Raw genomic sequence first — 16351 nt, forward strand, 5'->3', positions numbered from 1 at the left:
TAAACACTTTTCCTATGAAATTTAGAACTATAGAAAATGTCAGATAACCAAATATGGCATCACTAATAAATATTAAAACAGGTAATTATTTATAAATAACATGGGTATTAATTCATTTAAATTAAATTAACTGTTAAAGTGGTAAAGGTTTATAAATCCATTTCTTTCATTCTTATTTATTTTACTAAAATTACAAATACAGCCAGGGTAAACATTAGGATAAGCAAAATGTGCATAAACAAACAATATATAAAGATAAATCACAACAAATTTACACCCTTCTTATTTTTCAAACATAAAGCTGTTTTTAGATATTGTAGAATTAAAGCTTTAAAATTAGGAGGAGAACTGAGGAGAACAAGGTCTCAGGCAATCAGCGTCCATTATCAGAAAAACATGTTTTTAATGATTATTTTGTGGTCATTAATAGGAACAATGCAAGGAACAATAACAAACACTAAAGAATGTCATGCAAATATTTATGCAACCCAATGCAACAAGCAAAAAAACTACATTACATCTGCGTTTAAGGCTTGAAGCTTGCTTTCATTGCTTCAGCACAATGGCCAAACTTTCCAGATGGATGTTTTTTGGGAATTATGCTGAGGGTTTCAAGGTATCTCATTTTTTTGGATGGAGGTGTGTCAGACAGTGGACGGGTGTCGTCATCGTGAGGGGTATGACGCCTCACATCCTCCAAAAGGTCATTCAGGCGAACAGTCAAGGACTCCAGAAATGGCTCATCCTGTAGATGGTAAGTGAGATCTGAAATTTCACGCAGTAAGCTCTCACACCTTCGCCTTTTCTTTGTCTTGCTGGTGTCTTTGTGAGGAATGATGCTGTCACTGGGAGGGGTGCTGCTAGTGTCCACTGGCTCACGAACCTAAAGTGATCAATAATATCATATGTCCTTTAGAGAATGGTTGTAACTCTTTGATAGGGATGTAACGCTTAACTGCGAGCCGGTTGAAAATCTATTCAAATATGTGACAATTCAAATCGGTTGAGATCCCAAACAAATTGCGATACCCTTAGTTACTGTTGCTACGTCCGACAAGCTTTCGACACCACTGTCAATTCGTGCACTCCCTGGGGAAATAATGAATAACTTCTGGAAAAAATGACATGTTGATATCAGACAGATGCAGACAGAAAGGTCTGCAATATGCATTCGAGGGATATATTTAGGATGTGAATGTGACTCGAAATGAAATAAAATAGTGCTGTCAAATAAAAGTTTTTGTTTACATAATATATGTGTGCGTACTGTGTATAATTATTATGTATATATAAACACACACACATGCATGTATATATATTTTAAATATTCACATGTATTTACATGCATATATAGTCATGGCCAAAAATATCGGCACCCTTGGTAATTATGAACAAAGAAGGCTGTGAAAATTAATCTGCATTGTTAATCCTTTTGATCTTTTATTTAAGAAAAAATTCACAAAGTCTAACCTTTCATTGGATAATAAGAATTTAAAATGGGGGGAAATATCATTATGAAATAAATGTTTTTCTCTAATACACATTGTATATTATATTACAGACATATAGTATATTTCATTGTACACATGGGGTACTTTTTATCCATCTTGAGTGTTTGCTGCTAAAAAGCTCATTTTTTTAGTTTCATCTGACCATAGAAGCCAGTCCCATTTGAAGTTCCAGTCGTGTCTGATAACTGAATATGCTGGAGTTTGTTTTTGGATAAGCTAGGAGAATTTTTCTTGAAACCCTCCCAAACAACATGTGGTGATGTAGGTGCGGTTTGACAATTTTTTAAAGGTTATCTGACCCCCAGACTCAACTATTTTCTGCACTTCTCCAGCTGTGGTCCTTGGAGAGTCTTTAGCCACTCAAACTCTCCTCACCGTGCATTAGGACAATACAGACACACGTCCTCTTCCAGGCAGTTTCAGTTAGATTTTTGTGATTTTTTTTTAATAAAAGGTCAAAAGGATTAACAATGCAGATTAATTTTCACAGCCTTCTTTGATCATATTTACCAAGGGTGCCGATATTTTTGGCCATGACTGTATGTATATTCATATAATTTATATATTATATAAACATAACATGGTTGACAGCTGTTAATGCACAATCACCGTTTTAGACAAACTATAATACTGTGTAAGCTTTCTAATCAAACTGAACACTGACACTCTTCAATCGGCACGGCAGCGCATATACTTACTTGCCCGCCAAAATAAAAGCTTGCTGATTTTAGTTTTGAAAATGATGAAAATTCATATGTATATAAAAAAGTAAATATTAGCATTTTATTTTTAAGTTTACTATAAATTAATTGTATCTAATACTCCCTTTTTATTTAAAAATGTAATAGTATTATTACACTTTATTGTTTTGTTTATTTTATTTAAAAATAAATAAATAAAGTGCAATAATATTATCGCTATTCTTAATTTATTTTTATAGTTATATTTAATGGGTCACACAGTGTGAGGACCAAACCAAATCTCCAGGTTCTCTTATGAGAACCAGGCTAAAAAACATATATGCACCCCTAATGTCTGGTTAGTTCCACAAGCCCAAAATATTAACAGGATCTCAGCCCAGTCCCCCACAAGCCTGCCACAACAGTGGCATAAGCCAAGAAGCAGAAAAATAAAACCGCTACCCGTAACAGCTGTTGTGGTGGCGAAGGCGAAGACAAACTGGAAACGGAATCCCACCTTCTGTCACTACAGCATTGGCAGGTGAGGTTTTTTCTGTCATGTTTTATAAAGAAGGATAGAAATACCAAATATGATAAACCACGTAATTTACTGTATCGTTGGAGTACCAGTAATCTGGATTTTTATGACAAGCAGACGTGAATTTTGTCTGAAGTGACAAATGAGGATTTTGAGTTATTGAGAGGATTGACAGGGACACCTATTGAGCTAAATAGCAAACAGGCCACCAAAAGATGTAGCAGTGGGTCTGGAAAAGTACCCTCATGGAAGTAGTTTGAGCTACCAGGTAAAGCAGTGATACATATTAAAACTTGATACAGATTAAGATTTATTTATTATAATTTGCTGCCAGCCACAGTTTATTACAAAATAAAACATTCACAATATAACAATTGAAAGGTTACAAATTGGATACAAAATGCAAATTCATTATAATAACTTGTGTGACAGGGAGAGAGAAAACATGGCCACAAATTAACTGGAGCACGTTGCTGTCCCTTAATTTGGAATGATGTGTCGCTGGAAATGAGACAACATACACACCAGAAACCATATCTGATTTATATTTCCTAACGTGGAATTAGGGATCCTACCAGATACTATCTTAAATTTTCTGACTTTGGCTATTGCTCTTTCTACATGCTCTCTGTGTTCGGCAATTTTTTTTTGTTATCTGAACATCTGGGACTAGCATTTGAAGATTTGACTTTGTAAACGGAGGAATGTTTAGTTTAAGGCCAAGCTCCTTCACATCTTTCTCAATGAGAAATCCCTTATCCACCATGAGCCCATCATCTCTCTTAAGATAGCCACACTGAAGCAGACCTTTCAGTAAATCTTTGATTTTGCACTGTCTAAATAGCTCCTGGTCAGAAATTGATCCTGTGTAAAGTGTAGATGCAAACATAATGGAGCCACGAGGATCACAGGCTATTAAAGACTTAAGTGTGTTAGTAGACTTGTAGTTAGAATAAGTCTAACAGTGAGCTGGGTTTCTCTAGCTTTATCTCTGTGCAATCAAGAATTGCAAAAGTTGTTGGAAACTCTGCAGGCATGTTTTCTGTGATGATGTCCCTGTGTGGCCAAACAGACAGATTACCTAGCATGCCATACATGAAGTCAATCCAATAACCGAATAAAGTATTAACACTTTGCACATCAATTTGAAATTTGAAAGCTAGCTCTTCAGGTTGAAGTTTTGTCTTAGTTTCATAAGTACAAGTAGAAATTGTTGACGTAAAGGCATATGGTGGATGTGCCTGTTCAATTGATCATATTTCAAGAGGATGTGTTTTAGCGGGACTGTTTCATTATCTGGTAGTCTGAAAAATCTGCACAGATTATTAAATTCATCGTAAGTGAACCCAGTGCAGTATTTGAAGTAGTTAGGGACACTGCTGTTATTTATAGTCTCTGGTGTTAGTGGGTAACGAGCCTGATGAGTTTGTATTTTGTCCCTTAGCAAATCATTGTCTTTCCAGTTCCTCTTGTGTTTCTTTTATCTGGAGTTGGTCATCTGTGCACTCTGTAAACATAAGAATGAAATGATTAAAGCTAGTGTTTTATTAACACAGGACATAAACACAATGTAAATAACTTACAAACATTGCAATATTTTTTTTCTTTTCTTGCGTGTGTGTAGCTCCCATTATTGAACAACACTTGGCCAAGATCCTCCCTATCAAACACTACTGATGATTTTCCAGTTTTCCCTTTGCCACCACAACCAAGCACTTTCTTTACAGTCCTAACAAAAGAACAGATGGAATTCTACAATGCCATGATGGTCTCAAAGTCTGAATCGGAGGCACTGGAGAAAGAAACCAGACAAGAGAGCACCAACAACATCTGGCACTGTGTCCGCTCTCCTCGTCTTGCTGCATCCTCTTTCAAGAGAGTATACTCCAGGAAAGCAGACTACGAGCAGCTTGCCATCAGCATGCTGAGGAAGAAGACACTGCAAACCAAAGCAATGAAGAGAGGCCTGGAACTTGAGCCAGTTGCTGCAGCCCAATACACAGAAGTCACAGGAAACCAAGTCTACATGTGTGGCTTTGTCATCAATCCCAGCGCCGCCCACTTAGGTACATCTCCTGACAGGAAAGTCCTTCAGTGCAGCTACGACAAAAGCTATGGACTTTTAGAAGTAAAGTGCCCAGACCAATACAGCTACACAGGTTGTCAATACCTCCAGAAGCACAGTAATGACAGCTACAGTCTTAAACGTGATCATGAGTACTATTACCAAGGTATAGGACAGATGGGGATAACTGGGATGCCATGGTGTGATTTTTTATTTTTATTTTTTGTTAAGTGTGACAATGATTACCATCTGGAATGCATTCACTTTGATGCAGAAATGAAAAATGAAAACTAAACTAGACTGGTTCTTTTTTGAGTATTTCCTACCAGCCCTGTGCAATTAGAGAGATCACTGTAACAAAAAACAAAACACATACCCATTTCAGTAACCATAGTGCTCTCCTCTGTAGTGGTATCCTCCATTAATGATTCTGTTGCCATCTCTCCTGTAATATCCACGGAAACGTCTTGTAGATCACACGTGTAAATATGATATATACATTCAATATTAACAAAATAATATGCTTAGCACGTTATATGCTAAGTAATGTAACTGTAATTTGTAATGTCATGTATAGAACAAAAAATATTGCTTTGTTTTTATTATTTGCTTTTTCTTTATATAAGAGAAACACCTGATGTTTTCAGCATTGTCTGGCTTGCTGTCAACTCGTCGTCTGCCAAAGATGCTTTGGCAGACATTTCGCAGGTGTAACGTTACTACGGTCATATGTCAATGCTGGCAGAGGATCAGGGTGAGCGGGTGTTGGCCGGCCGTCAACGAAGTGCTGTAGTTTAATGACAGAGGAATGGACTTAACGTTAGTCATCCTAAATTACGTCTTAAGTATCTTAAAAGGAAATTCATACAGCACAGTACAGGCCAGATGGCAGAAATGTCAGGAAAACTGCTTTAGGTTTGCTAATGTTAGATATCCAAGGCTTTTAACAATACATTTCTCCGGTTATAAAAAATTTGTAAAACGTACAAAATAAAACAAGGATTGTGCTACACAGTTAAAAAGGTGCAGTATGTATAATTGTGTTACCTTTGAACACGCATAGATGTGTTTGCCTGTGGAATGATTTCTCAGCTTGTCCACACTCAGTTGCTGGTGAAGTCGTCCACACAAACGTATCCATTTCATACACTTCTCCGGATTTCTGTGAGGTTTAGGGAACAGGTGAAACTGTATATTGCCCAGCCTGCTGTTGTCTGCGTTGCAAGTCCCATACGAGCACCTTTTCACCATTTTTCATGTTAACAACCGACGTTAGTTTACTGTGCCTGTTGTGTTTTGTTTGTCGGGCAAGATGGCGGATAGCAATATCCGTGTTCTGATTGGTCAGATCGCCTGTCAATCAAGCTCTTTGCAAACGGTCAATTGGACTGAGAGTTTATATGAATGTATCTCTGAGGGGAACTGACTAACTTTAAAAAAGTTTACATGGTATTTTCTTTTCATCTTGCCTCTGAACAATGCATATTAAAGTAGAGTTCATTAGGCAGCTCTGCTTTGTTTACAGCGGTAACCCAGGAAACACTACATCTTTTCATTTACTGTATAAAGTCTTCAATCTCATTTTGTTAAAAAAAATTGTGAGAAAATTGAATCGTGAAATCAAAATCGTGAATCGTTACATCCCTACTCTTTGACAATGTAATTCATCATGTAAACAGATCTCCTGAAAATAAATGATTGCTGACCTCTCCTACCACAGGATGGTTTTTGTGCTCCTCGATCCTTGGGAAGCAGGCAACATATTGCTCCTCAAGCGTCACTGCTGATGGGTTTTTTGTTAAGGCACATCTCAGACGCCCAGCGCTCTCCTTCCTCTGTTTATGAATGTCATCAGGTATCTGAAAAAACATATAATACCAATTCATTTTCTTACTTGTAGGCACCTATACTTGGATACTTTTTCTTATCCAAGATGGCGGCGCGCTCAGACGCAGCGGCTTCTCCGGGTCCCAAAGACGGTGCTTTTATGTCTTTTAATGTCGTCTGTTCGTCTCCAAACAATGTCAATTTACCGCTAATTCATCGGGAGATCACTCCGGGATACATCTATGATCGCCAAAGCCTTTTGGATATCGACAACACATACAAACACAAACTCTCGCCGGCGGCTACTGAGAAGCTACGAGGCCTTTGTTTACTGCTGGAGTCGGACCTCGAGACCGCGGCCTCGCCTACTGACGCTACCCGTACAAGGCGGCGTCGCAAGCGGTGTGAGAGAGGACGGAAGCGCGGTAAGCGCGGAGGTATACGAGCCAGGCTAAGGGCTAACCCCTCAAGACCGGCTCTTCCAACACTCATGCTCTCAAACGTTCGCTCTCTGGAAAACAAACTGGACTTAATTCAACTCAGTCGGTCTACACAGCATGAGGCAAGGGATTGTTGTGTGTTTGTTTTCACTGAAACATGGCTAAAGAACAACATCCCGGACTCCGCCATTCAGCTGCACGGGCTAACCTGCTACCGAGCGGACAGAGATTCCGCTGCATACAAAAAATGCATACAAAGCTGAACCCCGCCCCCACCTCGGGTACTCGGACCACATCTCTGTTATGCTAATCCCAGCATACAGACCACTTCTGAAACTCACCAAACCGGTTCAAAAGCAAATCACGGTATGGCCAGAAAATGCTACCTCAGCACTGCAGGACTGCTTCCAGGACACAGACTGGAACATGTTTAAAGAGGCGGCCACCTACAACAACCACACAGACCTACAGGAGTACACTGAAACTGTGACTGCTTACATCAAAAAGTGCATAGATGATGTGACAGTCACCAAGACCATCACCACACGTGCCAACCAGAAGCCATGGATGACAGCAGAGGTTCGTGGGCTGCTAAAGACCAGAGATGAAGCATTCAGATCAGGAGATAAAGCAGCCCTCCAAACAGCAAGAGCCAATCTGTCTCGTGGCATCAAGAAGGCAAAACATCAGTATGCTAAAAAAATCAACAACAACTTCAGCGACAGTAAAGACACTCGGACCCTGTGGCAAGCCATTCAGACCATCACTGACTACAAGGCCCCACCACAGGCCAGTGACGATGACACATCCCTACCAGAGGCACTCAACCACTTCTACTCACGATTTGAGATACAGAACGACACACCTGCACAGAAACTACCCACATCTCCAAACGACCAGGTACTCTGTCTCTCCCCAGCCGATGTAAGGAAGACCCTATCCAGGATTAACCCACGAAAGGCTGCGGGCCCTGACAACATACCTGGACGTGTACTGAGAGACTGTGCTGCACAGCTGACGAATGTCTTAACAGACATCTTCAACATCTCGCTGAGCCAGGCAGTCGTCCCCACGTGTCTCAAATCCACCTCCATAATCCCAGTACCAAAGAAGTCACATGTGTCCTGTCTGAATGACTATCGTCCCATAGCACTGACCCCAATCATGATGAAGTGCTTTGAGAGGTTAGTCATGCATCACATCAAGTCCAGTCTCCCAAGCACGCTGGACCCACTCCAGTTTGAATATCGTTCAAACCGTTCCACGGACGATGCAATATCCACCACTCTCCACCTAGCTCTTACTCACCTGGAACAGAAAGACTCCTATGTAAGAATGCTGTTCATCGACTTCAGCTCAGCATTCAATACAATAATCCCACAACAGCTCATCCACAAACTAAACCTGCTGGGCATTAACACCTCCCTCTGTAATTGGATCCTGGACTTTTTAACTGCAAGACCTCAGTCAGTCCGTATCGGCCGCAACACCTCGAGCACTACCACACTGAGCACAGGGGCCCCACAAGGCTGTGTGCTCAGCCCGCTGCTCTTCACGCTGCTGACCCGACTGCACTGCCAAGTCCAGCTCCAACCACATCATCAAGTTTGCTGATGACACAACAGTGGTAGGCCTCATCAGCAACAACGATGAAACGCACTACAGAGAGGAAGTGGCACAGCTGGCCGAATGGTGTGGTGCTAACAACCTGTCCCTCAATGTGGGTAAGACAAAAGAGGTTGTGATGGACTTCAGGAGAAACTCTGTTGACCACCCCCCACTGACCATCGACGGCTCAACCGTGGAGAGTCGGTAGCACTAAATTCCTGGGGTGCACATCACAAAGGATCTCACCTGGACCACCAACGTCACGTCACTCAACAAGAAGGGACAACAGCGCCTCTACTTTCTCCATCAGCTGAAAAGGGCAAGTCTCCCTCCACCCATCCTCACCACCTTTTACAGGGGCACCATTGAGAGTGTGCTGACCAGCTGCATCACTGTCTGGTATGGGAACTGCAGTGCTGCTGACCGCAAGACCCTACAACGGACAGTGAACACTGCCGCAAAGATCATCGGTGCCCCTCTTCCCTCCATCCTGGACATTTTCCTTGCACGATGCTCCAGCAAGGCCTCCAGCATCGTGAAGGACCCCACCCACCCCTCCCACAACCTCTTCCAGCTCCTGCCATCAGGAAAAAGGTACCGGAGTATCAAAGCTCGTTCTGTCAGATTGCTCAACAGCTTCTTTCCCCAGGCTGTGAGAGCTCTTAACTCCAATCTCCCTGTCCCCGCTCTGAAACCATGAACACCTCAGCCCCCCAACTATAAATAACTATTGACAAATTTCTGCTAAGTGCAATTCTGGGTGTGCTACACACAGGTGAGTGGGCTATACAAACCACCTGTAGTAACGCACTCGTCCCACTATATGCACACTAGACACTTTCTATAAACACTCCCTGCAACAAAGACTCAATAAGATAATATATGTTTACTGGAGCATTGCACTACTAACTCTTTTGCACTATGCGCTGCTTCCCACAAAATCTCTCTTCTGAACAATTTAATGTAAAAAATATATATTTCTTGCACAATTTCATGTACAAATATCTCTTTAGCACTATTTCATGTACAGTATTTATGTAAAGTTCTTGTACAGTCTCAGTTTGTGTACGTGTAGTCAACTAGGTATAGTAGTTATAGTATATGTATAGTCAGATGGTTAAACTGTTGTATAGCCCTATTGTGTTTTTTGTTTTTTTGTTTATTTCCTATATTTGCATTGCTGTATGTGTATCTCATGTCTAACTAGTATGTAGCACCGTGGTCCTGCGAGACACGACATTTCGTTCCACTATATGTCCACACATGTAGCAGAATGACAATAAAGCTCAACTTGAACTTGAACTTGAACTTATTTTGATTTCCCCTTTACACTGACACATTGCTTTCTTTCTTCGTCAGTCTGTGACTTTTGTTTTCTTCACGTACATAACATACTGATATATTCATTACACACGCAACACACACACTGCATTACATACTATACTGACATTACTGACACACACTATAAAGTTACATTTTGCTTTAAAACTTAAATTTTGTTGTTGGTTCCCTTAATTATGTTACAGAGTATCAACATTTATAGTCAAATATTTAGCTCAGTCACTGAATAAATATAAATATATACACCTTGTAATCAGGGAATCTGATTAGATGAACCACATATATTCTGGCTGGGCAGTCCAGTTTCTTCGAGTCTTGAAGACGTCGCCTCTCTTCATAACAATGGTCTGAGTGGTCATCAAGCTAAAGACAATACACAATATACAGTTCATCTGTGTTGATATATCAGGGTGAGCTATAAGCTACTTTCAATAAGCTACTTCTGACTCTCCACATAATATGAGATACGTGACCCTGGACCACAAAACCAGTCTTAAGTAGCACAGGTATATTTGTACCAATAGCCAACAATACATTGTATGGGTCAAAATTATCGATTTTTCTTTTATGCCAAAAAATCATTAGGATATTAAGTAAAGATCATGTTCCATGAAGAGATTTTGTAAATTACCTACAGTAAACAGGGATGGGCAGTATTTCAAATACATGTATTTGACTATTAATACTATTTTGTATTTTAAATATATTTAAGCTTAGTATTCTTGTATTTTCAAAATACAAAAATACTAAGATTAAATGTATTTAAATACAAAATACATTTGACTTTTTCCAAAGGTATTTAAATACAAAATAGTACTGCCCATCCCTGCAGGAAATCAGCAGTCTAATAAAGAGTTTGATTGGCAAAGTACCTTTTGTATTTTGGAAATACAAAAATACTAAGATTAAATGTATTTAAACGCAAAAAGTTATTTAAAAACAAAATAGTATTTTGTTTTTTTCAAATACATGTATTTGAAATACTGCCCATCCCTGACCGTAAATATATCAAAACGTAATTTTTGATTAGTAATATGCATTGCTAAGGACTTAATTTGGACAACTTTAAAGGCTATTTTCTCGGCCAAATATTGTCCTATCCTAACAAACCATACATCAATGGAAAGCTTATTTATTCAGATGTATAAATCACAATTTCAAAAATTACCCTTATGACTGGTTTTGTGGTCCAGGATCACATATGTGTGAGGCAAAGTGCAGGCAGGGTAACTGTTCATTGACATACCAGTTGTAGTTGTCTTGTCAGTTTTTCATGTTTGTGCTTGTCCACCCCTTGGTGACAGGAGTAGACCCTCCTCCCCACCACCATGAAGGGTATCCCGTCAAAAGGAACATATTGGAGTTTCCACTTAATTTTTTTGGATATGGGTTTGGGGTCTGTAAACGTAAGTTAACTAAGTAAATAAGTTTTCTCAGCTTTGGGAAATACACCAAATAAAACCTGATTTAAATCTTGTCATTTCAGAGCTAACGTACAAAAACTCACCGTCCACACCAAAAGCCTTGTCTTTCGTCCAAACGACGAACTTTGTCATTGTGTCCTCCTCGAACCCCCTAAATTTACGATCAAAACACCCCTTTGAGGGGAATCGTTGACAACAACCGTTCGGCATTTCGCCGCGAGATTTTGCAAGACTTGCGTCACTTCCGCCCGTAGCGGTATCCCTTCTAGCCACTTCCGGCGCTTCTCTAATACGCATGTTCAACGGAACGGGTCGCGCTCACGTTCAACATGGCGTTAAGCAAAACATACGGACAGAAACCTATTAAATTCCAACTGGAGGAGGATGGAGAATTTTACATGATTGGATCAGAGGTGTGCACTAATCTTTTTTACGAGGATTTATGTTTGTATAAGCCGCATATTGTTTTGCATTGAGTGCTAATACATTAGCTAGCTAGCTAAGATTGTTGTCATTTGGGATAAGATCTCTAACTGATTGATGATTCACTGAAAAGAATCAGTCCTGGTGTTTCACACATCAAGTATAGAGCTGTCCTCTGCGGTGTGTGAGTTTACCAGAGATAAAGAGTGCAGCCACTGACAGAACTACGGCTAATTATTTGGTCAGTCGTATATCATTTTCCATTATATGTCTGTTTTTAGGTGGGGAATTACTTGCGTATGTTCAGAGGGTCCTTATATAAGCGCTACCCATCACTCTCAAGAAGACTAGCGACAGTAGAAGAGAGAAAGAAGATAGTAGCATCATCTCACGGTAAGCGTGGGATTCACTGTAAACATTTGATACGAGGTCTAAGGACCTAAAAGGGTTAAAGTAAGCTGGAAGTGGCACTTTCTATCTTATAGTATAAGCAATGTTTTGTGTTAGATCACGGTTACACCACTTTAGCCACCAGTGTGACGCTGCTGAAGGCCTCAGAAGTAGAGGAGATATTTGAAGGACATGATGAGAAGTACAAGGCCGTGTCCATCAGCACTGAACCTCCAGCCTATCTCAGGTAAACCATTTCTCACCTTTGATAAAGAAAATGCACTCACACTTTGTTTGAACATGGTCATTTAAAAGGATTCTTATTCATAATAAAAATGACAGCCAATTACATTTCTCATAATTGATTAATATTATAGTCTTGTTGCATTATATAGGTCATTTAAATAATACATTTAGGGAAAATAAACTTCTTTCATTGGGGTTCTCCTTTCCTCTGTTTTTGCAAGAAATAAATTCAAAATAAAGAATCATAGTTAATCATTTTTATGGACACGTTTATCAATACATAAACATCAATATTCATCTACATATGTTTTTCACTTGCCAAGATGCCACACGAAGACGTGTGAATATTTTTGAGTGATGACACTAGTGAAGAATTTATGATGCACTACTTAGTAGACGTAAGGCCCGTTCACACCGAGAACGATAACCATAACTACATTAGCATCCACACTAATGATAACCTTCTGTTTATTATTAGGTCATTTTTTGTGCAGCTGTAGTTGTTGCGTGACAGCACATCTGCTTATTTAACACAAGTTTTTTTTTTAACAGGGAGCAGAAAGCCAAGAGAAACAGTCAGTGGGTGCCCACTCTTCCCAACAGTTCCCATCACTTGGACGCTGTGCCTTGCTCCACCACCATTAACCGCAATCGAATGGGACGTGACAAAAAAAGGACCTTCCCGCTCTGGTGAAATTTTTCTCTCTCTTTATTTTTTTTAAATAATCTTTCAATTTCACGATGAGCTGAGCATCACAGTTCATAAATTGAGTGAAATTCATCAGTTTTTGACAGCATATGTGAAAACATGTAAAGACTCACTCCTGTAATGATTTTGTTTTAATGTCTGCTTAAAGGGACAGTCCACCCATACGCGCACACACACACACGCATACAGTGTTGGAGCTGGGAAATAGGCAATATTTCTTTAATACAGCTTCCAACTTTCTTTGAATAGATTCATACAACTTTTGAATAGTCTCCAGTTGAATGTTGCCTATCAAAACATCTGCCATTTGCTTGAGAGATTTTGGAGGAGGGAATCTGCTTCTCACTTTTCTCTCCAAAAACTGCACGCAGTGAGTTGTCTGGCAAGAGCAGATGTTTATCTTGGTGCTCCAACAGTCCAGGTTTCATGATCATCATGACACCATATTTTTTGCATTGGTTTGTCTGTGATTAAAGTTGTAGCAATTGTAGCTCTTTCATGGATGTTGACTTTTTGAAGCTCTTTGTGTTCAGTTTTATGTTCAAACAGGGTCTTTAGGGTGAATGTTGAGGTTTGCTGTCACTTTTACTGCAATAGTTCTGTGTTGTTTGTACACAATCCTTCTTCTTGGTGTTTGACGGTCCCTATCATTTACTTTCATTTTTTGTCCACTATTCTTTTTCACTGCTGAAGTCTTGCCATGCTTTGTGTGCACAGTCATAATTGTAAAGACTATTGTTTTTAAGACGTTAAACAGTTGGGACATAAAGGTTAAAGACATTCCTGCTAAATGGGCTTGCATGATTTTCCCTTATGCACTTGAACTAAACACTGCTGAAAAGAACTTATACTACACTGATATTAAACCTACAGAATATAGACAACAAAAAGATATAAAAAAAGATAAATCCAATTTTTTTTTTACTGTAGTCTACACAAGTTATGTATCACATTGTTTTGTCCCACCCCTGTATATAATTTAACTGTTTTTTGTTTTGTTTGTTTTTAAACACCCTGGATGTGTGCTATTACAGCTTTGATGATCATGACCCTGCGGTCATCCATGAGAACGCCACTCAGCCTGAGATCCTGGTGCCCATCCGACTGGACATGGAGATTGATGGGCAGAAGCTGCGTGATGCTTTCACATGGAACATGAATGGTAGACTCCCCTACACACTTCCTGAGCAGCATCCATTGAAGTTATTTTTATATGTTTTTTATTCCGCATTACACAATAGCCTGAGCTCTCATTATTTTGCTTGACCCAATAGAGAAGCTAATGACTCCGGAGATGTTTGCTGAAATCCTTTGTGACGATCTGGATTTGAGCCCACTGACCTTTGTTCCAGCCATTGCCTCGGCCATCAGACAGCAGATAGAGTCCTACCCCACAGACAGCATACTGGATGAGCAGATGGACCAGAGAGTCATCATCAAGGTACATGCGTCATTCTGTCCTTGATTTCAATAATCCTATCTTTAAACATCAGAGCTTATTATTCAGTTAATTTGACCATCTGGTGGTATGCATGAAAATAGTAGTATCATTATTTTGTTGTTATTTTTCAACTGAATAAAAATAGATTATCGTGATTTTTGATTGCTCTTGTTTTTATCTCTGTAGTTAAACATCCATGTTGGGAACATATCTCTGGTAGACCAGTTTGAATGGGACATGTCTGAGAAGGAGAACTCTCCTGAGAAGTTTGCTCTGAAGCTGTGCTCTGAACTGGGCTTGGGAGGAGAGTTTGTCACCACTATCGCATACAGCATACGCGGCCAGCTCAGCTGGCATCAGAGGACCTACGCCTTCAGGTTCAGACTTGTGTGCACACACACACACACACACACACACACACTCAAATCCTTTATTAAAGAACACTTTATCACAGTCCAGGCTGAATATAAATCCTTTTAAAGCTTTTTCAGAGATAAAATGTGGTAAAAAGTGAAGTATTAGTTAAAGAAGTATTATTCAATTGCTGTGTGTTGATAGTCTCCATATGGTTACAAATAAATTTTTAGAGTTTGACTCATTTAAATGTTTTTCCATTTATATGCTAAAGATCATAGAAAAGTGTTCACAACTTGAACTTGCAAACAAATGTGAACTTTCTCTAAGCTGGACATCTCTTCAGACTGTGTCTGATGCCTGGAACATTACAAAACTCATCAAAAAGGTCAAGGCCTTCCTCTGGGAGGAAGATGTAAAATTAGCTGAGTTTTTTTAAACTATTAGAAAAGATCTGGCTCAAATAAACAATTTGTCTTTGTAGCGAGAACCCTCTTCCCACGGTGGAGATTGCCATCCGGAACACAGGTGATGCTGACCAGTGGTGTCCACTACTGGAGACGCTGACAGATGCTGAGATGGAGAAGAAGATCAGGGACCAGGACAGAAACACAAGGTAAGAGAATTAACTGCCTTACTTAAGATACCATTTTGCCCCATGGCAGATGTGTACCAACTAGAGAGACAAGCCATATGTCAATGACAAACTATTACTTCTCTCAGACCAATAATATTAATACTTTGTACAGATTTTAATTTGGAGATTTTGGAGGTGTTGTGACTATTTCAATCCTCATATCAAACTTTTTCTGTTTCAGGCGAATGAGACGACTTGCAAACACGGCCCCAGCATGGTGAAAATATCAGCTCCCTCCCACAACCATGTAAATCTGAAGAGGCAAATACCAATAGAGCTACAACCCAGCGTTACTGACATAAAAACATAGAGACATTCCACTGGCCAGTCCAGATCCAAAAAAGCAGCATCTGTTCCAGTCTGGCCTAGTCAAAGCCTGTCGTGACCTGCCCCCGTACCCAGTATCTGTCATCTTGGAGACAGACAGTCTCGGTCTTGAAATGTTGAGAATATTTTATGGTATCTTTATTTGTCTTGTTTTGTGTTTGTGTATAGATGCCATTTTGTAAACATAATGTGCTTTTAAATAAAATTAAGATTAAGAAAATCTGTTAGAATGCTTTTTGTTCCAAAAACACAGTCCCAATGGGCCAAGTGTGAAATATTGTGTTCTGAACTAGCAAACTAGTCACTCGAGTGTTATAGATGGGGGTATAAAAATATGAGCCATATCTTTATTTGCAAAGCAGAAATATACAACAAACGATCCAGTGGCAA

General features: G+C 39.6%; 2 protein-coding genes and 1 long non-coding RNA gene across 4 annotated transcripts; 1 reads left to right on the forward strand and 2 right to left on the reverse strand.

Moving 5' to 3' along the window:
• Positions 1-105: 105 nt before the first annotated feature.
• si:dkey-31c13.1 (uncharacterized protein LOC100002197 homolog) lies at positions 106-11649 on the reverse strand. The gene is made up of 5 exons (XM_058783862.1): positions 11518-11649; positions 11257-11408; positions 10257-10373; positions 6501-6653; positions 106-883 (listed from the first exon to the last, which is right to left on the reverse strand). Exons 1-5 carry the CDS (start codon positions 11642-11644, stop codon positions 527-529), a joined length of 906 nt encoding a protein of 301 aa, XP_058639845.1. The 5' UTR covers positions 11645-11649; the 3' UTR covers positions 106-526.
• On the reverse strand, positions 3027-6494 carry LOC131545232 (uncharacterized). The gene is made up of 4 exons (XR_009272367.1): positions 5842-6494; positions 5429-5581; positions 5171-5260; positions 3027-4236 (listed from the first exon to the last, which is right to left on the reverse strand). It is a non-coding gene; the product is annotated as an uncharacterized LOC131545232 (long non-coding RNA).
• On the forward strand, positions 11631-16183 carry smarcb1a (SWI/SNF related, matrix associated, actin dependent regulator of chromatin, subfamily b, member 1a). 2 transcript variants are annotated; one of them, XM_058783861.1, is made up of 9 exons: positions 11631-11847; positions 12139-12250; positions 12386-12494; positions 13046-13183; positions 14237-14364; positions 14477-14643; positions 14830-15020; positions 15482-15613; positions 15816-16183. In XM_058783861.1, the coding sequence occupies exons 1-9, from the start codon at positions 11764-11766 to the stop codon at positions 15853-15855; spliced, it is 1101 nt and encodes a 366-aa protein (XP_058639844.1). In that variant the 5' UTR covers positions 11631-11763; the 3' UTR covers positions 15856-16183. The 2 variants fall into 2 exon arrangements, with proteins under 2 accessions (XP_058639844.1, XP_058639843.1); XM_058783860.1 differs by having other exon boundaries at positions 12365-12494; positions 15816-16182.
• Positions 16184-16351: the final 168 nt, after the last annotated feature.

This window comes from Onychostoma macrolepis, chromosome 08, assembly GCF_012432095.1.
Source record: "Onychostoma macrolepis isolate SWU-2019 chromosome 08, ASM1243209v1, whole genome shotgun sequence".
In the NCBI taxonomy this organism is placed as follows: domain Eukaryota; kingdom Metazoa; phylum Chordata; class Actinopteri; order Cypriniformes; family Cyprinidae; genus Onychostoma; species Onychostoma macrolepis.